Below are 22,500 nucleotides of genomic sequence, written 5' to 3' on the forward strand. Positions count from 1 at the left end.
TGGTCTATTTATTTCACAACCAAAATTTTTATCCTTGGATCTAGTGGTTCTGATGCTGTTCATTTTACAAATGTGCAAAAGGTCCATCAGAGTTGGATCCAAGGATGCCTTGTCTGGCAGGCTTAGATTGCCTCTCAGTAACCTGTAGGAGTCAGACTATAGAGTTAGGACTTTAATGCAATCTGTATAAGATAATGCATTTATACCCTGGATTCTCCTAGTAAGGAACCTTTGTGGTATTCCAACTGATGCATATGTCTGGTCAAATACACATCAAATGAGGCATCATACTTAATGATGGGTCTGGTAAGGGCTGAATAAAGTGTCACTATGGCTTCTATGGATATGATTGCCACACCCTTACTTAGAAGTTGAGCAACATAGAATTATTTTTTTTACTAACTTGGCCACATGTTGGTCAAAGGCCAGATTACTGTTTATATATGCTCCCAGATCAGTGACTAAAGGGTCAACTCTTAGAGGTGTCTTATCGACAGAGTAATTAGCCTGGGTGGCAATATTTCCAAAGGACATTATAATGCAGTTTTGGAATTTAGGTTTAGTCCATGACTTTGTCACCAGTCATTTGTCTGTGTTAGACCCTCTTGTATGGTGTTTATGTTGTGGGAGAATCTATGATAGCTCCCAGTTTGGAGTCTCCATGAATGTGGTCAGCCAAAGGCCCTTGACATTAGCCTTTACCTCCAAGAAGTAGCTGCAAAATAGGTGGGTAAGGGTAAATAAAATCAGCATTAAGCTCATATGATAACATCACATTTTTTTATATATTTATGACAAATCAGTTTACATGGATCCTGAAAAATGAAGTATACGATGTATGTATTCATTTGATGCTACTGGAGAAGAGTAAATAGAGAGAGAATGCCAGTAGGTAAATATTAAGTTTTCTTTGGAGCTGGTAATATCTTTACACAGCTCCATATTTTATATCTTTGTAGGCTCACAGGATGTTACTAGGCTAATGGCCCTATAGCCCTTATAAGCCTAGCAATATTTATCCTGAATTGCTCGATTGTTGGTGATTAGATGAGTAAAGTTTGCAGATGTAAGGGTCTCTGTTAGTTAATAGTGACTTTCTTTGTACAGGAGCAACATGGGCACCACCACAGGAGTGAATCTGTGGTCACCCATACACTGATTTGGTTGCATTTGAAGAGGGTCAGGGATGGGCTGTGTTGCACTGGAAGCTTGTTCCAGAAAAGTGGCAGTCTCTGGGAGATGCATCTAACTCTCCAACATGAACTGTTCATGTCAGAGGCTAGATAGAGATCCCTGGCCAAATGACCCTCCTTCAGTTTGATTTACGAATGTGTAGCATTTTCATTAGGGCTGGGTCAGAGACTGCCATGTAAGCCAGGCACAGGTCACCAGTTAGCAGCCTGTAGGAGACAGAATACAGTGACAGAGCTCTCAATCTTTCTGTGTAAGGCAGGTTTTGTGTACCCTGTAATTTCTTGGTGAGAAACCTCTGTGGTTCCTCCAGTCATTGCAGGTGTCTGGTGAGGTACTAAATTATTGGTCTGATGAAGGCTGAGTATAATGGAATTATAACTTTCTTAGATCTAGTTGCAGTGCCTTTATTTATAAGATGTGCCACACAGAAGGATTTCCTTACTATTTTGGATACGTGGTGGTCAAAGTTTAGATTGCTATCATCTGAGTACCCAGATCATGTACCATTGGGTCTACACTTAGGGGGAGCTATCTGTAATACAGTTAACAGGGAATGTCAGCTTTCCCAAAGGGAATAAAAATGCATTGCTTTGCACTTAGTTTTAACCTGTGACTTTGACACTGATCATTTGTCTGTGTTAACCCTGTCTGCAGTATATTAACATCGTTGGGTGACTCAATGATTGCTCCAAATTTACAGTTGTCAGCAAATTTGATCAGCCGCAGGCCATACACGTTTACCTGGACTTCTGAAAAATAAATTCCAAACAGTAAGGTGCAAAGTACAGAACACTGGGATACACCACTGGTGACTGCTCCTTTGCTAGAGGTGAAGTCACTCACTTTGACAGAATGTGTTCTGTCAGTGAGCCAGCTGGCATCCCATCTGGTAATGTAGTGTTGAATTCTCAAGTGGAAGAATTTCTATAAAATACCTGTGTCAAATGCCCTTGGCTAGGTCAAGATAGGCAGTATCCACTGTCTTTCCCTCATCCAGGGCCTTGTTGACTTTCTTGAAATAGTCAACCATGTTTTAACAGGCATGATCTACCTTAAACAAATTTGAACTGTGTTGGGTGCAGAGTTTGCAGATTATCTATATCCTTGTTAATAAGATCCATAATGATTCTTTCCATGGCCTTCCAGATGAGGCTAGTCAAACGTATGTGTCTATAATTCTCAGGGATGGTTAGTGGTCCCCCTTTGTATAGAGGGATTACTGTTGCTGTCCTCCATTCCACAGGAACATAGCCAGTTCTCAGGCTATGGTTAAACAGGGATTCAAGTGGGTCTGATAGGTCATGTTTTCAGTTGTTTAAAAGATGACCTGGGATGTTGTCTGGTCCCACTGATGCCATGTTTTTGGCATTGGAGAGTGTGGAGATGACCTATTTCCTTGAGATAATATGTTGAGGAATGGTGGCAGATATACTTTGGGGGATGGCTGGAGGGGACATGGGGGGGGTGAAGTTTGCTCCAAATCTGTCAGCTAGTGGTTGACTATTACCTTCAGTTGAGTATGGGTTGTGCCATCCACAACCAGTTCAGTGCATAACTGGGTATTCCTCTTTAGATTTTGGACATAGTTAAAGAATACCTTGTGATTATCCTTAGCTAGGGAGGCTATTTTGGCTTTGTAATTAGCTTTGGAGAACTTGGCAGGATCTCTAATTTGTTTAAGCTAGATAGGGATTTTTTTTTCCTCTGCTGAGCCAGTTCCCTCTTGTTCTTATACATTAGTTTCTTTCTCTTGTTGTACAGCCTGTTTATTCTAGGGGTCCACCGGGATGACTTGCTTTTTTGGCAAGACCTCATTTTAATTGGTCAGGTATAGCCCATTCTATACAACTGCTTAAGTGATTATACAGGGCATTGTGTACAAATCTGTACAGGAGTCCATTCTGCATTTGAAGGGGCGTTGAAATTTCTTATACCATTTATTAGTGGGAGGTAATTTGTCTTAGAAAAATTCTTAAGCATTTTTGAACTTGATGGGATATCTGCTCTTATAATTACATCGAACAAGACTGATTTTTAGTCTGATGTTACCAGGAAGGACCTCACACAGGAAAGGTGCAATGCTTTCCCAGGTTAGTGAGTACTATGTCCATGGTCCAGGACATTTGAGCCTCATGTGGGTGTGCTGATTAACTGTTCCAGAGCATTGGCATTGACATTGACAAATTCCAAGAACCTCTGAGCCAGCATGTCTGTGGTCATGGATGTTTCCCAGTCAATGGTAACATAATTAAATTCACCCATAAGTAAGGTGTTGGGCTGTATGGCAAGTGACTCCAGTAAGTTCAGTTATGTGGTATGCTTTTCCTGTTTCATGGTGGGGACCTATAGCTAGCTATGATGTGGTAGGGGGCTTTCCTATAGTTAATCTAACATTTAGTAGCTCAAGAGAGTCATACTGTTCGACCAGTTTTGAGGTGTACTTATCTTTAATGAAGATGGACATGCCTCCTCCTCGTTTGGTTCTTTTATGCTCAGTTTATGGTCCGAGCATATGGAAGTCATTGTAGCCTGCATGGCTGGGATGCTTTCTTTCTTTTCTTTTTTGCATTGTTGTGTGTGTAGGTGGTTTCCATTTGGGAGGCCTCTGATCTTTTGGTAAGTTACTAGTGAGTACTTCCTCATAAGTGGGTTTATGTGTCATGCCCTTATTTAGTGTAGGATGTGTGTGTGTGTGTGTGTGTGTGTGTGTGTGTGTGTGTGTGTGTGTGTGTGTGTGTGTGTGTGTGTGTGTGTGTGTGTAATGACTACCTGTTTGGCATTTGATTTGTCCTTATGTGAGAGTTTTGCATCCACGTTTATAGTGTAACTACATCTGGACTAGCCCAGAAGTTGCTATTATTATCTTTTTTACTTAGAAAAGATGTTTGCATAACTGGCCCACTTTGAAGAATATGCACTGATTGACCAAGTGAATGCTTAGATCAACCAAGGCAAAACACCAGAAGTGAAGGAGCTGAAATATCTTCTGGTTGATAACCAATTGTGTATAAAATTGTGAAACAGCTATGAACATTCCATGACAAAATAATATCAACCTCCTGTCTGTCACCTAGCCTTTAAATAAGATCAGCTCCAGAAATAAGACAAATATATGAATATTTAAAAAAAATAAATAGAAGCAAACACATTAACCAATGGCATATGCTGAGAGGTTAAATAAACAGTGTAGCACATGCAAACAGGGACCTATAGCAATAAATGTAGCTTTTTATTGCAACTCCTATTTGTGTTATACTAACTTACATTTAATTTCTCTATAAACTGGCAAATATTTCTCTAAATATTAAGTTATTGTTGCATAACATGTATCTATTCTTAACCAATGTTTTTATTTTATGTGTAATTTGGTATAATTATTTAAGCTGTAGATGTGTTTTGTGTTAATTTTGAATATTGTAAAAGTATTGTTCTTAAAATGTTTTGTAATTAAGAGCCTTTCTCCTTGGACCTCTGCTGAAAATGGACTCCTATCCCATCTGACTTTCCCGATAATCAAACATCAATAAATAAATAAATATAACGTCTCTGATTATAGAATTCATTGTATAGAAATACAATGCGTAGCAACTACATTCAGCTGAAATCCAGTCTGTGCCAAAGAGTGATGAACCCTGATTGTCAGCCTTAGGACAATAGAGCAGCAACTCAAGTAGGTCCAACTGCACAGAAGGTGAAAGAGAACAACTTACAGCAGTTCAGGGACAAGGACTGCAAAGCAGATGATGACCTGGTGAAGAAAGTTTTGAACAGAGAGGAAGAAGACAAAAGGAACTGAGGGTGCCCAGCAAAGAGATTGATGGATCGTGTGCCAGAAGATCTGCAACAGCCAGTCATAAATGTCGAAGAAGTTAAGAAAGAGAAAGGAAATCGAGAGGGGATAGCGACAGTTGATGACATTCCCTGACCCAGTTCAGAAGATGGGGAAAAGGGGGGTGTTGGTGATGATCATGATGACATAGCTTATGAGATCATGAGTTCAAACACATACATGGGAAAATGTGTCTTTCAACTGTCACAGGTCACTGTGAGCAAGCTACTTTAATGAGAGTTTGGGTGAGTAAAACAAATATAGTGGACCTTCTCTATTGTCTCAAATTACTAATTAATCAATTAAATCTAAAATACACATTTAATAAAAGGATACAGTGGCTACCACACCCAAGTGATTTTGAAATATACAAAACAACAAAACTAAAAACTAGAAAACTAAAATAATAAAATACAACCACGAACAGTGTCGAAAATAGCTAAAAGAATTTATTAGAACTCAAGCGCCTCATCTTCACAATGCCTTCAATGGAGTAAAAAAGCCACAGACAGCTCAGTCTTTTATATGCTACAATCAAGTACTTAATTATATTCATTAAACAATCAATTAACACATATTAAAGCCTTCCAGCTACAATCTACTTAATGCCAGCAGGGGCAAATGTACCATAGTTAAGGATAAAAATAGCCTCTTTATATAGAAGCTTCTTCTTTATTTCCACAGAAACACTTTTTTTTCCACTTTTTCTAAAATCATTCCCTGTAAGCCCTCTGCGCAACCATTGGGATGTTTTACAAGAGGCCTTTCAAGTTTACCATTTTTTTATATCTCTACCATGTTCTTGTAATCACAACTTGAAAGCCCTCTACTCTCCCCAATATGAAACATATCACATGGACATTTTAAAGCATACACTATGCATTCTGTATCACAACAAAATTTACCAAGTACATATTAAAATAATGCCCATTGATTTTGTCAGAAGTATTAACTATAAACCTGCACACTCTACATTTTCCGCAAGGAAATGTACCCATCTGTATGTGAACTTTTTAAATTTACTATGCACTGTTCTATCTTTTATACTCCTTCCCCTCCGAAATGAGAACAAAGGAAACCTATATATATAATAAAATCAAGGTAAACCACTCCACCAGGCAGCAAATGACAACAAAATAATCCAGTTGATCTTTTATTTAGCGCTTTCGTCAGGTATATGACTTCTTGAGAATACAGCATGTTAAAACATCCCAGTTTAAATAATATCCCCTGGCCAATCACTGTAATAGACATTACATCATTTCCTCACCATATAGTGCCATTAATATTAATACATACTAAAATACATTAATATATATATATATATATATATATATATATATATATATATATATATATATATATATATATATATATATAAATGTGTGCGTGTGTGTTCATGTCAAACAGTATGAAAATACATAGAATAAAAACAAGAAATCTAAAATTATTTTTATTAAAACATCAATACATCATCTATAAAATTTATAAAATTCATACATAGTTCATAACATGAACATTGATTTAAGTCTCAACAAAGGGCACGAGGAAATCTTGTCATTTAACCCTGGGGCTTGGTAAGCATTTAATTTTATTTGCCACTTCAGTTCCAAAAACTCCAAAAAATCATCTACTGCCCCCCCCCCCCATGGTCCCAAATCAACCTGTTCCACAACAAAAGACCTAAACCCATGTTGAGCGTGGCTACTAATGTGTTTATATAGGGTATTTTTTTCATTCTTATGTTTAATATCATAAAGGTGTTGGTAAATTCTTGATCTAAGTGCGTTTTTTGTTTTTCCCACATAGTAACACTCATGAGTCACATATTGCCACATATACAACCCCTTTACTATAACAATAGTGTTTTTTCACTGTTTTTATACTCCCAAACCTCTTGATCTTAATGCTCACAGCCTCCATCATATAAGGGCATTGGGGTCATCTTCCACACCTGAAACTACCCCCTTGCTGCTTAGAATTCTTGTTTTTCCTTTCTAATATTCCTTTTAATGAGGTGTCTTTTTTATAAACCACGATAAGTTTGTTCCCTATTTTTTTCTTCCACATCAAGATCCATGTGGAATATTGTCCAATATTTATTAATGATATTCTTAAAATCATAAAAGTTAGAGGTAAAGGTCAATGTTAATACACGTCCAAAACTATAAGGCCTAATTTCCCCATCACCCCTTCCTTCCATATTTTCTTTAACTAAAAGGGGGAAAAAATGCCCTCTTGTCCTTTTATTTATGACCTCAACAACAATATCATTGACAAACACCTCAGGGTGTCCTCTCTTTTCTAACATATCTTTCAATGTGTCACATTCCCTTTTAAAATCATGAGGTTCAGACACCATCCTGGTTAGTCTTACATATTGGCCTTTTACCAATGCCTTCTTTTTGTGCAATGGGTGCCAGCTCATGAAATGCAATAAAGAATTTGAATATGTTGGTTTCCTAAACAGTCGGGAGGTAAAACATTTTCTTTCATAATCTTTATTGATGGTCACATCCAAATAGTTTACAAAATCCAATTCTTTATTAATGGTGAATCTCAAGAAAGTAGTTGTTTCATTAATAAAAGTGAAAAACCTGTTCAGGTCATTTTCGCTCCCTTTCCAGAACAGGACAATATCATCCAGGTAGCGCCCATACAGTACCCATGAAGTCCTTAATTCAGAAGAAGGTAAGAAAGAGAAAGTAAATCGAGAGGGATAGCGACAGTTGATGCCATACCCTGACCCAGTTCAGAAGATGGGGAAAATGGGGTGTTGATGATGATCATGATGACATAGCTTATGAGATCATGAGTTCAAACACATACATGGGAAAATGTGTCTTTCAACTGTCACAGGTCACTGTGAGCAAGCTACTTTAATGAGAGTTTGGGTGAGTAAAACAAATATAGTGGACCTTCTCTATTGTCTCAAATTACTAATTAATCAATTAAATCTAAAATACACAGTTAATAAAAGGATACAGTGGCTACCACACCCAAGTGATTTTGAAATATACAAAACAACAAAACTAAAAACTAGAAAACTAAAATAATAAAATACAACCACGAACAGTGTCGAAAATAGCTAAAAGAATTTATTAGAACTCAAGCGCCTCGTCATCACAATGCCTTCAATGGAGTAAAAAAGCCACAGACAGCTCAGTCTTTTATATACTACAATCAAGTTCTTAATTATATTCATTAAGCAATTAATTAACACATATTAAAGCCTTCCAGCTACAATCTAATTAATGCCAGCAGGGGCAAATGTACCATAGTTAAGGATAAAACTAGCCTCTTTATATAGAAGCTTCTTCTTTATTTCCATAGAAACACTTTTTTTTCTCCACTTTTTCTAAAATCATTCCCTGTAAGCCCTCTGGGCAACCATTGTGATGTTTTACAAGAGGCCTTTCATGTTTACCATTTTTTTATATCTCTACCATGTTCTTGTAATCACAACTTGAAAGCCCTCTTACTCTCCCCAATATAAAACATATCACATGGACATTTTAAAGCATACACTATGCATTCTGTATCACAACAAAATTTACCAAGTTCATTAAATTAATGTCCATTGATTTTGTCAAAGTATTAACTATAAACCTGCACACTACATTTTCCGCAAGGAAATGTACCCATCTGTATGTGAACTTTTTAAATTTACTATGCACCATTCTATCTTTTATACTCCTTCCCCTATCACTCTGACTGCCCAGAGGACTTACAAGGTGTGATTTTGAAATATAAACTTTTTTTATTGGCTGGAGGGAAAATGAAAAAAAAGCCAAAACTTGCCTCAAAGCAACATGCAGTTTGACGCATTTTGCCAGTTCTGCAACTCTATGATTTCTCACTTAAATGTGGTTTTACTCCACCACTGAACTAACTGCAGAATAAAATCTTTGTGTTAAATCTTGGCAAGTTTTTGTGAGTTAACATCGCACTCTTTTACCTCAAGATCAGCATTTCTTCTGCATAAATAACTTGCATGTAGGAATACCCTTACCAGCAGTAATGCACCCAATAATGTTAGCTTTGATCATTTTATATGGGAATTACAGTTTTGTTTGTGTGACAGACAGAGCACTTACTATATCACCACTATTAATTTAATCAAATAGTCTAAGGTAAATGGCAAGCAGGCAGATTCCATGTGCTAGTGCGACTGAGATGCCATTATGCTAGTGAATTTGTGAGCACTGGAAATAGAGGGAGGATGCATGGATGCTACACAATTAAATATTTCAGAGGTGGGGCAGCAGATATAGAAATTAATTCCAATGTGCATTGTTCTCTTCTGTGCATGTGTGTGTGTTTGAGGTGTGGGGAAGACATAGTAGACAAATAAAACTAAGGATTTTAGAGATAGATAAATGATAGGTAGATAAATAGATAGATATGTAGATATAGATGTAGCAGTGTATTTGTGGGAAGGTCTGGAAAAAATACTAAATTACCTGCCAATCAAAGTAAAAGTCTCATTGTGTTTGCTGGAAGCGTTTTACTTTCATTTGGAAGAAAAAAATCTTGTATCAAACTACAAACCAGTCACATCTCGGAGACTACATAAAAAGAGAAATGAGCCATGAAACAATAAATGTTAAATATATATATTGTATTATATTGTATTATATTTTATTATAGTATATTATATTATGTTATAGTATATTATATTATATTATATTATATTATATTATAGTATATTATATTATATTATATTATATTATATTATATTATATTATATTATATTATATGTATGTGTACCATATGTGTATGTGGGTATATATTATAGCAATAACTGATGATGTAGGTGTTATATATTGAAGATTTACCCATGGTTGGTGTGGTTTAATCATGAGGATGAAGCCCGAGTGATTAAATAAAGCCAACCATGGGTAAATCTTCAATATACCACACCACGGAGTCAGTTATTGCTATTATACAATGACATTATTTAAGAAAAAAAACTTACTTTTCTTAAATAATGTCTTTGTATAATGCCTCTGTGGTGCTCTTTCACATTTTTCAAGTATCCTGGGGCTTTACTGATATACTGCACATGCGTATGAGACTTGCATTTCCACACTTACGCATTACATCAGTGCTGTTCAAAGGAATTAATTGAGAAAGGAAGATCTCTGTTGATTTTTTTTATTTTATTTTAAAATAAAAAAGAAACCAGAAGACTTTTTTTGTTCGTGAGAGCCAGGACAGAGAAAATAAAAGGATAATCAGTTAAATTTCTTTAGTTTGCAGAATATACTCTTATTTTTCTCTGCACCATCTCTCTTGTTCATTTGAGGTCTTTAGTTTTTGTAAATTTATTAAAAAAAAGAAAAAAAGTGAAAATGTTATGACACGTACTAATGGAAAAAAGTCTGATCGACCGGACCTTTTTCCATTGGTGGATTCTCAGATTTACAATGGGTACAATGGTTGGGCCAACCAATCAGCATGCTCGTTTTGGAATGTTAGTGATCAATGATTGTATTCCTCTTTTCATTACTTTAATTGCTAGAAACTGCAGGTGATATCTTTTGCAATGTTTTCTCTCTCTCTCTTTGCTGTTTAAAAGTCTGTGCTTATTTCTAATGAATGTTCAGCATTGTATATACCTAAGCAGGCTCTGTTTATGTAAGCTATTATAAAGCTTTTTCTCTCATGTTGGTATGCTCACCTATATTTTCTATTCCTTCTGATATCATGTATCTGTATTTTAAGTATATGTCAAAACTTTTGTTAAATGTGGAGCTGTTCCCCAGGCCTCTCCTAAAATAGGGTTTTATCCCACTTTCACAGTAAACCAAGACAAATAAATTAATAAATACATAAATAAATGTATTCACTTCCTTATGATTTAAAGATCTAGTTGTATTTCACATCATATAAATTATCACCTTCTTTTTCTCGCATAATTGCAGCTAAATATACCCCGATCTGGCTGCCTTGCATGCCTTGAAATAGTATTGTACGATAAGGATTAGAGATCTCATTTCAAACATTACAAGTAGCTTATAACTATGTGATAGTAACCAGATGTATAATATACGAAATCCATTTCATATAACAATATTGTTAGTCTTTTAGCTTTGTGTTTTTCTAGCTCTTTCATATTGTTCTAATGTTAATATATTAGTTTAGGCTTCAGCCAACTAAGACCTTCAGAAAAGAAAGGAAGAAAGAATGGGTAATGGCAGTGATGTAGTAACATTTCTGTCATGAGAAATCCCATTTATAGATGCCAGAAAGCCTCCAGCCACTTTTGCAGATTAGTGTTGTTCTCCCTAATTATATAAAGAATTACCTGCTTTGATTGTTTGATTTGGGGCTTTACGTCATATTTCATACCTACTGGGCTTCCTATATTCCATTGGATGTAATCTCTAAAGATGCTTTTGCATAATCAGGTCACTCCCCACACAATCTAAGTACTCCACATAAGCTATAATGATGGAATACTTCAATAGCCTCTCTAGTGGCACAGAGAAATAAAGCCCTGATTATTGCTCAGCTGATGCCGGTTCAATTAGCAGCTCGTTCAACTGAACGAGCTGCAGGGAAGGGATGGGAAGGCACATGTTGATAGTTTCCCTAACGAGAAGTATTGTCCAAAGAGGGGAGTTGTCTTCAGATGTAATCAGTGGGGGGGGGCAGGGAACGGGAAGAGGTATGTCATGAAAGAACCCTCCCACTGGATGAAAGCACAGATGAGCTAAGCACTCAGAGCAACCTTAGGATCACCTCAGGATCCACGACTGGCCACAGATATAATGAAGTAAGTCCAGGGGAGTTGTAGATTAGCTGGTAAACATGGCATGGAGGGTCTGGCTAGCAAACATTTGGTCTGAGATGACAAAAAAAAATAGAATATTTCAAGTTAGCTCCTTCCTTCCTTCAGTCTAGTTTATCTCTGTCAGCTGCCTCCTCTGAACTGCTTCATATAGGCAACTCACTAAAAAAATTCTTTCAAGTCAGACTTAAGGAAATGCTACAAAACACATAAAACACACGCTGCGAACTGTAATGAAAACTATGTGTGCCAAATGCAGATGGTCAAGAATAACAATTTGCTATTTTACCTCCATAATAATGCCTGTAATAATAATAGTATTGCTGTATACCTAACTAGTGAGTTCTAATTCATTCTTATATTAAGTTTGACATAATTTGTAGTGAAAACATTTTAGAACATACGAAAACTAAGAAAGTAAAATTATATTTTTGATTAAATAACTAAGAGTTATAACTAAGAGTAATGTTTTTGAGGAATTTTCTCTTCTGCATTTTTTGACTTTTGAGGAACATCATTTCAAATAGAAAGATAGTGTGTAATGCTATTGAGTTTTCCAGTGCTTCCTTACCCACTACACAACAAATGTGTGGTCAGTATGTGGAAAAAACACTAAAATAAAACTGCTGTCAAAGCCTGTAGAGGTAGAATGCAATGTATTTTACAAATCACCAAAGAATCATTTAGCAAAATAATTCAAAGGAAAGAGATAAGACTAGGAGATGAGTCTGATCGCGACTGTCTGAAGACAAGATTGTCATGACTCAAAATTTTTTTCTACAACATCTGAAGTGTAGAAATAAGCTGTGTGTACTAAATACAAATAATGAACAAAAATGTAAATGGAATGGATGTTATTTTAAATTCTCACATGATAGCCTATATCAGATTATTCCTATGATGAGTCTGATAAAGCACTTTTGCAAAACTAGGATTTAATAATGCTGATAAAATATTCCTGCTTAGTACTTTATAACACTCATAAGGAATTTGGGGGGAGGTGTTGAAAATCAGTCCTATTCTGTATATATATATATATATATATATATATATATATATATATATATATATATATATATACACACACACAGAGAGAGAGAGAGAATATATTAGAGAAACCATCATCTCCTGACAGGTACACATTTTGCTTAAAATATATTGTCTTGCTGAAGGACATTACAGATTAATTTTTTGTCTTTTGCAATGGAACATACATTTCCAGTAATTGCAGTCTAGCAGTAGCTTGTAAGCTCAACTACTCTGTTTCCTGTTTGCAGCTATGTCCAGCTATCTCTACATTGTGAAATATGAACTTCCGCTGGTAATACAGGCCTTCATGCAAATCCATGAGAAGACAGAGTGAGTATAACATTAGCAAGTGGCTACTATACATTATATTCTTGGTTTACGTTTGCAGAGAAAATAGCATTTAACTGTTAACAGCTTGGTTCAGGATAGATGTATTGAAATGATTTGACACAAGATATTAAAAGACTATGTGACTGTTTGATACATAATGACACATTTTCATCCATATTTGGTTAAGGAGAACAGCAGTGAGGAAAACAGGATAGTGTGTGGCATTGGTAATGCATGTCCCTAGAGGTATACAGCTATGCTGTGGCCTTATCGTGCTGGACATGGAATCTTTATCATACACTAATAAGTTAAGACAGTACCACCTTTCATAAAATATCAAAATGCTCTTTACTTTCCGTGTTAAATTTATATGCTTAGTTTATAACACTGATGGACTTTTTGCCACATTCCCAGGCTTATGTGTCTGAAATTAAAGATAATCTTAACAGGCACTTAATCAATATTAGAACTAATAAAACAAATACATTCTCCAGCCTGATATTTGGATTATTGTATAAATGTTAGAGAAAATAACTACTGTGGTGCTATGAAATGTGAACATTATTTCTTTGAATATAGTAAGTTTTGGCATTAGAATTTTATTTTTAAGCATTTTTGGAGTATATGGAGGACTTTTTTTTTTTTTTACTAAGGTAGTCATTTTAAATGTTTATATAGCCATACCCTTATTCACCCAGTAATCTACCTCTCTCATCTTTTTGATTTGGAAAATGTATACCACAATGAGAATCCTCCTTTATTTGCTAGCTACAAAACAGTGTGAATCCAATCATAATACTTTAGCACAATTAAAATTCAATGATGATGGTTACTGCAGCTCCTAGTTTTACTAGTCGACAATTCAGCTGTCACTAGAATTACAGCAGTACATGTATAGACTGAAGCATAAGTGGGTTTGGGTAAGAATATTTAAAGAGAAATCTTAATAATTTTTTTCTACTGCAAAATGTAGGACTATACATGTTTGCACAGATTTCTTTCTTCCTGAGTTCAGAACCTTTACTACAGCTCACCTTAAACAACAACAACCCATCAGAAATAGGAAAAATCATAACTTCCATTATTCATTATCATTAGAGTAGAGGGATTAACGATTGATTATGGTCCAGGGACCCAACTTTGACTAGTGGTTTCTGCAACTGCTGGAGCTGACAATGAAGGGAAAGGGGTTGTGTCTGCTTTCCTTTTTCAGGGGAGTGCAGGTCCAGGGCATATGTAGTCCATCAATTTCCCTAGTGAAGATCTTAGGAATATATGCTGTACTTGTTCATTTGTAGATGTACATCTTTCATGGAAATGACTGAATGTCCTACACTAGGTCCACTGCATATACTCCTAAGAAATATAAATCAAAAATCCTGTGATAACTATCGTAGTCTCCTCCCAGTGGTCTCTCACGCCAGTGAGCAATTGGGTCACTTGGCTAAGAGGGAATGGGATGGTCAACGACATGTAGCAGGTATGGGAGAAAATTATAACTTTCCTATTGTGATCTGGAACTTAACTATTATACAGGAAAGGTGAAGTTATCAAGCAGACAAGGTATGAGAAAAAGTGACATTGCATACATTGTAACAGATGCTATTGTTTTAGCAGAAAATACATTTGCTGAATCATTATGATACATGCCATTGAAGATTATGTGAATATTATTTCATGATGCAGTTATTGTCTTTATGTTATACAATGTGTGTGTGTGGGGGGGGGGGTGTAGGAAAAACAACAGCTGGACAATAATTGAATTGTAAGGACTATGTAAATTATATTCTAAACACCCTGCAAATATTCTTATGTAAATAATTAATGAGTTTTCATTATGACAATTTTCTAATTCACATGTTAATGTAACCATTGCAAAAAGAACTCAAACATCACTGTGTGCACTTATACTATTTCAATGCATATATGTGTACACTTTGACATTTGCACTGTGAATTTTGCTCTTTTCTGAGCCCAGATAATGGCTGAAAAGAGTAAGTTGACTAGTCTTCCAACCTGTTTAATAAATAAACAAATATATTGTCAAATGCCTCTCCAGATATGTTGTCCACTAAAAAAGTATCTTTGAAAAACTATAGCTATGGCTTATCACTTACAATGGTGGCACTTTGTTTCTCCAGAATTTGTGATGCCAGTACACACACACACACACACACACACACACACACACACACACACACACACACACACATATATATTGACAGATATTTTGTCTGTTGACATAATCAAGATAGGCAAATAGGATTTGATATGGTGATATGACATAATATAGAGGGTTTTGGTGAGAAGAGCAATGCTGAGACAAGTAACAAAAATAGCAAACCAATCAAATTAAGCCAAAAAATCAGGCTAATGGAAAAGAGTGACTGTGAATGATATTTCTCCATTCTTCAAGCTTTTAGCTGATTGCAGTATGTAGAAATAGAGACGGTATCTTCAACAAACACTGATAACCTACATGGGTTAAAAAATTCAAAGGGGGATATTCCAGGGTGACTGTCTGTCACTGTTGCTATTCTGCCTTGCCATTAACCCATTAAGTTGTTTACTTAACAGCTTAGGCCATGGCTACAATTTGGCAACTAAAAAACTACAAAGTGTAAAAACTTCTCATCTTCTCTTTGTCGATGATTTAAAACTGTATGGCTCATCAGATGAGGAACTGAAAGCACATTTACAGGTTGTCAAAACTTTTTCAGATGATATAAGAATGTAATTTGATTTTGATAAGTGTGCAAATGCAACCTTTAAAGCAGAAAAACTGTAGCACCAGGAAAACATCAGTTTGGGACAAGAAACAAGAATGTGATATAGAAGAACTTGAGCAAGAAGGAGTGTAGAAATAATTGGGAATTGATGAAGGATTAACAATAAAACATGAACAAATGTGAATAAAACTTAGTAAGGAATACTTTAGAAGACTTAAATTAATTCTGAAAACAGCGTTGACATCTAGGAAAAAAATCCAACCTATAATCAGATTTGCTCTTCCTGTCCTAACTTACAGTTTTGGATTGACTGACTGGCCCCAAACATGTTGGATAGTTTTGATAGGAAAACAAGAAGGATGCTTCATTCTCTCATCAAATGATTTATAAAAATCAGTGAATACCAAGATTATATATATATATATATATATATATATATATATATATATATATATATATATATATATATATATATATATATTCCCATTCTGAAGGAGGAATGGGCCTCCTTGAAATTGATTACATGTATATATTTGCAGTTGTGGGATTCCACACATATCTGCTGACCTCACAAGATCCAAATGTAGTAAAGTTTTGAAACATGAGGACAATAAATCTAAGATGACTTCTCTGCTTAATTTGGCAGAAGCATGTCAGCATCAAGCAGGAATGGAAATCTAACCAGAAGTAGATAAAAATCAAGTAGCAAATGAATGTGCCAAAAAAACAAAAGAAAAAAATATAAGGTGAAGGACCAGATAAGAAGGCAAGAAATGTAAAAAAAAGCATAAATATAGTTGCAAGTATAGAAAACATCTGTAAGAACTTCATGTTCATCAAGAATGAATGCAGGAATGGTTTAGAGAGGCAAATTCAAACCAAGAGATAAAAGGCTAATAATGGTGGCCCAAGATAGTGGGCTGTGCACACATTGGTTTACAAAGTCAACTGAAGATGTGGGAGAAACAGACAAATATATGTTTTGTAAAACTGAATTGGAAATAGTCGCACACCTCACTGCTGGTTGCAACATACTAATGGCAGAAAGACTGTGTACTGAAAGGCATAATAATCTGGCAAGACTGTTGCACTGGGGATTGTATGGTATTGAAGTGGCTGAAAAACACTGGAAAAATGAGCCACAAAGCATCATAGAAAATGAGGAATTCTACATCACATGGGATCACCCATTACTGACAGTTCAAAAGATAGATGCTAGAAAACCAGATTCAGTGGTCCATGAAAAGAAGACAAAAGTAGTATTGCTCATTGAAATTGGCAAACCCAGTGACTACAGTATCTTGCATACAGAGAGAGACACAAAGTCATAAAATATCAGGATTTATAGGCAGAAATGAGAGCTATGTGGAAGAAAGATACTCAGACAGGTCCAGCAGTAGGAGCAACAGATCTTATAAAAAAGAATCTACACTCGTATTTAGATATGCTACCAATCCATGGAACCCCATATGAATTGCAGAAGGAGTCATTACAGGGCACATTGCAGGTGCTGCGAAGAACATTTTTGGCTGACTTCACAGACTGAAACAATATTAATTTCATGAACTTTAGTTGTACTTTGACTTACGAATGGGGTCTATTCCCTTCATGGTATTAGAAACCTAAAAGATTTGAAGAAATTAAAAAGAGTGAAAACTTACAAGAGTGTTGTTTGGCTGAATCTTGAAATCTTGAAGTACTTTGCTCAGAAAAGTAGTATTCAGATGGATGTCCTAGAGCCATTTATCAACACTCTTATGACGTCTTTGAAAACATCGCATCCTTTAGTTCCGCTTTCTTTTTTATTACTTTTTTGTCATAATTATTATCTGCCTTTATCAATTTTATTCTCTGTTATTATTTTCTACCATCTATTCAGCATTTTGCACATAGAGGTCACTGCCAAACTGTATTGGTTGACTTCATAATGAAGATATTTTTGTCCTCTTTCCAACATGATGAATCTATATTAATTTTTATAGAGGCAATACCTATAGCACATTAGCACAACTGGATTTACTGGATAGGCACAGTGAAAAAATATCACAAGTTACAGCACTATAAGTTGCGGGAGCCTCTAGCCTAATCTAATTTATGAAACTGGAAAAAAGTCCAAAACTGTATTTAAGGAACAACTTGCAAAGTGTTGTAACAAATCATTTTTCCATATGGAGAGACAGTTCCCAAACCCTACCCCCACAAACATAAACATAACTGCCATGCAGGGGCTGTGTCACACATACCCATACTAATTAACTGACTCACTTCCAAAGTCAATTTGCACTGAGGAAGAAAAATTCCTTACTTTTTTCCAAGTGAGTAATTTTCAGCAAAGATCACTTCCATCAACTGACCAACACAGTGGCAATGGGTTCCTATCACACATTCAAACTTTTACAAGTTCAAACCTTATATGGTTGAGACCATAAGTTCGAACTTCTGCAAGTTTGAGCATTTCAGTGGAAATTTCTATAAGGGGAAGTTTCCATTCTGCTGAATGAAGTGCGATCTTGGAGTTGGTATATTTAAGTAGCGGGGGGGTGCAGCCACCCACGTGGGAGGTGCAGGGGGGCTTGCCCCACTGCTTGCAACAATTTATTTTGTTTTTTCTTCTTTTTTTTTTTTTATTCGTAGTCGAAGTTTTGTAACTTCGAATGGAATGGCTCATACATTTACTGTTCGAAGTTGTAAAACTTTGACTATGTGATATAGACCCAGTGGCAACATATAGCCCTAAAAATAAAATAACATTTGTTGTTAGATATAAAATCTTATTCCTAGCTGGTATTAGGTCTAATATGTGGAAATACCATGACTGCCAACCTCTAGAAGTTATTATATAAGAATTAATTTTTGTTATAAGATTAGCAGCACAGGTTTCCATGCCTTTTCCTGGTGCTTGTCATTAAAAGTTTTGGCAACCCTGTGATCTTATAAAGGATAAAGCAGGTTATCAGAAAATGGATGGATGGATGGATGGAAACTATTACTGGAAAATATAGGTTGTTTACTGCTCATAGGTGATTACTAGGCTAACAACCACAAGGAGCCTTTTTAAGCTTAGCCATGATTTCCATGATGTGAATCAAAGCTGTCACATTTTGCCTGTCAGATAAACCCTCAATCATTATGCAATTGTCTAACCTCTGTCAGTCTTGTGAAATAATAATGTATGTATTTGGAAGCATGATCTTCAGTATGTAAACATTGTTTTATAATAGTAGCAGTAGCATATCTAGGGCTGGGCAAGAGGGGCAACTGCCCTTGGTGCAAAGTATTTAGATCAGCTGATCTTTATCTCTCTTTAATGTAACAGTGGTTTTTAAAAGCTTTTAAAAACTGGTATTGCATTTTTGGTCAAATCTGAACACTGTAGCACAGTGTGTGTGGTCTAAACTGTAGCAACTGCTTTCTACATTGCAGCAAACAATTTGATACAGCATTTTTTAACCAAAACCTGAGCACTGTAGTGCTCTGTGCAGACAGGGTATAAACTATAGTAGCTGTTTTGCTACTTTTGCAGCAAGCAGTTTATTACAGTTCAAAAAAAGAAATTTGCTTTTGAATTAAAACATGAGCACCATAACATTCCTTGCAAGCAGAGTATAAACTGTAGCAATCCTTTTGCTACATATTTAGCAAACAGTTTGAAACAGTTTAAAAGAAGACATTTTTTTAAATAAAATAAGCTAAAGGATGGTCAGGGTGGGGCAAAGAAACAGGACTTCCTGAATGGCTGGGGCAAGAATGAGGAGGGCATGTCTCGCATCTAGCCACCCAGTAGAAGGGGATATCTATTTTTTTTCTTTTTTTTTTGCACTTTTTATAGAATCGACTTATTACAGTGAAATGACTTTTTGTTATCTCTTCACTTGAAGGAGAGGCGAGTGGGTAGGGTGCTGATTCATAGTAGTATCCATTGTGCTTGCTGAACCAGCTATGCTTCTGAATAGAAAAATCATAGACTGCATAATAAAGACGCTAAATAAGATAGTTATATTAAAATTATGTGACAGTGACTTTCTGGACTCATTCTAATCATTATAACAATTTTGATTGTTTTTGTATTGAGGAAGTAACAGATAACTGAATTTACAATTCCGATGAGATGTAGCAGTCATTGGGCCCAAGCCTAATGCACTTGCAATCAGAGTAAGTGACCTACTCTTGTGTAACCTTACTTTATAGATTGGCCTTATAATGGAGAAAATCACTTACACCAAGAGCAAGTTTTTTTGGAATCTGGTCCTTTGAGTTATTTCTCTTTTGGGAGCATGGATCACTTGAATAATGATGTTCACGATGCTGCACTCTTTAGGAAATAGCACAATTCTTGTATTTTCTAAAGGCTTACAGTATCTTAGTTATTTCCCCAGGGATTATTTCACAATAGCACTAGAATAATAACTTGAGCTGGCAGCTTTTCATTTTCATTTGCTCACAAAGGAGTAAAATTCTGGTCGTTCCAGGTAGTATTTAATATGTGTCTGTTATCAAAATCTCCAGGAGAAACAGAGAGATAAATATTTCATTTCCTGTCCATCGCTGATCTGTTCTGAAGTGGAGCTGTGAACTTGGGATGAGAATAATAAATGAATGGGTGGTTCACTCACATAGGTGTTGCAGGATGTATTGCCCCCCCCCCCCAACCCAGAAATGCTTTTTTATGGTTATTTGTTTTTAATATGATGGATACAAATACATGTCATTCAAGTGTGTGTGTGCTTGAATTATCATGTATGCATTAGTATTGTTGAGTTATTGTGGTGTGAGCTTTGCTGCCTCAGGAAATGTACTGAGCCTATTTTTAAAAGTGTTTTTCTTGTAAAGCAAAGGTGCATTGAGAATTCCTGCGCATTAAAGTATTATTCACAAAATCATGTTTCTGCCTCTTTCCCCAGTCCTTCACTTTTAATCTGCCACTCTCACTAAAAGAGAAATCATGACTTCCATTAATGCAGAAAGGCCAGGAGGTTTGACCATATGCTGTCCATCCACTTTCTACATTCCCAAGTAAGTGCCCAAAGACTAGGCATGCAATAAGTGTGGTGTGAGGGTGCTGTATACCAATACAAGTGGTACAGGCCATTAGACAAGCCTGTACTCCTGAAAGCAGACGTTTCACTTAAAGTCCCTGGTATCTACAAGAAGTCCATTGTTTTGGTGCAAAATAAGCAAATATTATTTTTGGGAGAATACTTCACACCCAAACCAGATCTGCAGCACAGACTAACAACAGTACTGAATAAAATAAATATATAATGAATGTAAATGACACTAGTAGGTAAACATCTATGCACTGATAACACAACCAGACTTCATCCGTGTTTTTTAAAACAATCAGGCAATTTTTTTAATGACAGCCATATGTATACTATCAACAAAGTGGCTGCAGTTGATAGGTACAAGGTTGCTTTTATGAGCCATTAGCAGGAAAACCACAGAGGCAGTCCTCAGTAAGTAGTGTCAGCGATGCAAGCCAGAAAGTCTGAAACCTGGAAATATTCTTTTCTTAACCCATCATCCATTCAGCAAAAAGTCAGAAAAGAACAATAATTTAACCACTAACAACTCAGCATCTAGTAGTTATCTCTCTACCAATATGTTTACCAATGAACATGGTACTAGAGTGCTTGGCTGTGGCCCTCCCAAACAAAAAGACCACAAATGCTTTTGTATTCTTTATTTGCTTGTTTTTTTCTTTTTTTAAAATATTTGCTTTTCTCATATCTTTAATTCAGAGCTTCACACAGGCATATAAAAATGATTTCTTAAGAAAAATATGTCAGCTGACTATGCTAGGATAATTTAAAACAGGCCAGCCATCATGTATAGGGCCCCACAGTAAATAATGCAATTGCATCTTACAACAAGTCTTCCTGTTATTTTGGGGGCACAGGGTTGAACTTTCTACAGTGGCTACTTAGACTTCTATATGAAGCAGAAAGCAGTATTTCTGAATGACTCAGGCTGCACCAGGTGACTGTTGCTTGAGGTAGTCTGAGTCAAAAGTGAAAGAATACATAGTGACTTGTGGAGGAGACTGAAAGTACCGAATGTTTTTAATTACACATTTTTCTTTAATATAAATATATGTGCCAGTACCAGATAGTCTGTAGGACAGTGTTTATTTATTTTTTATCCAAGTGTGTGTGTGTGTGTGTGTGTGTGTGTGTGTGTGTGTGTGTGTGTGTGTGTGTGTGTGTGTGTGTGTGTGCGCGTATGTTTCTGTCTGTCAACATGTCTGTCAACATGTCTGTAAGTAGGGGGATTGAAATGGCTTGCACTGAAAGCGTTTGACAGCAATGATCTGAAATATAGTACTGTGGCCATTATTTATGCATTTATTCATTTGGTTAGAATCACACATCTGAGGTGCAAAGTCACACAAGATATCTGTAATTAGTTAACATATGTGTGCATGTGTGTGTGTGCGTGTGTGTGTGTCTGTGTGCGTGTGTGTCTTTGTCTATGTGCAGGGGTTGCAGTAGGTTGCATTGTATACTTCAGAAATTAGTGAGATGAAATATTTTATTGTGGCTATTATCTATGATGTGAGTATAATTAGCGGGCATGCCTGTGTGTGTGTGTGT

The 22,500-nt window shown here is 35.9% G+C and overlaps 1 protein-coding gene across 2 annotated transcripts in view; it reads left to right on the forward strand.

Moving 5' to 3' along the window:
- The window catches only part of SLC38A3 (solute carrier family 38 member 3), a 1,194,467-nt gene that overhangs the window by 606,858 nt on the left and 565,109 nt on the right, over positions 1-22,500 (forward strand). For both annotated transcript variants that reach the window (XM_044078187.1, XM_044078188.1), the window contains one exon: positions 13,097-13,178. In XM_044078187.1, the coding sequence (XP_043934122.1) occupies positions 13,097-13,178 (82 nt within the window). The remainder of the gene's footprint in view (positions 1-13,096; positions 13,179-22,500) is intronic.

The sequence above is a fragment of the Protopterus annectens genome, chromosome 7.part0 (genome assembly GCF_019279795.1).
Source record: "Protopterus annectens isolate FY-2018-M chromosome 7.part0, PAN1.0, whole genome shotgun sequence".
NCBI lineage: Eukaryota > Metazoa > Chordata > Ceratodontiformes > Protopteridae > Protopterus > Protopterus annectens.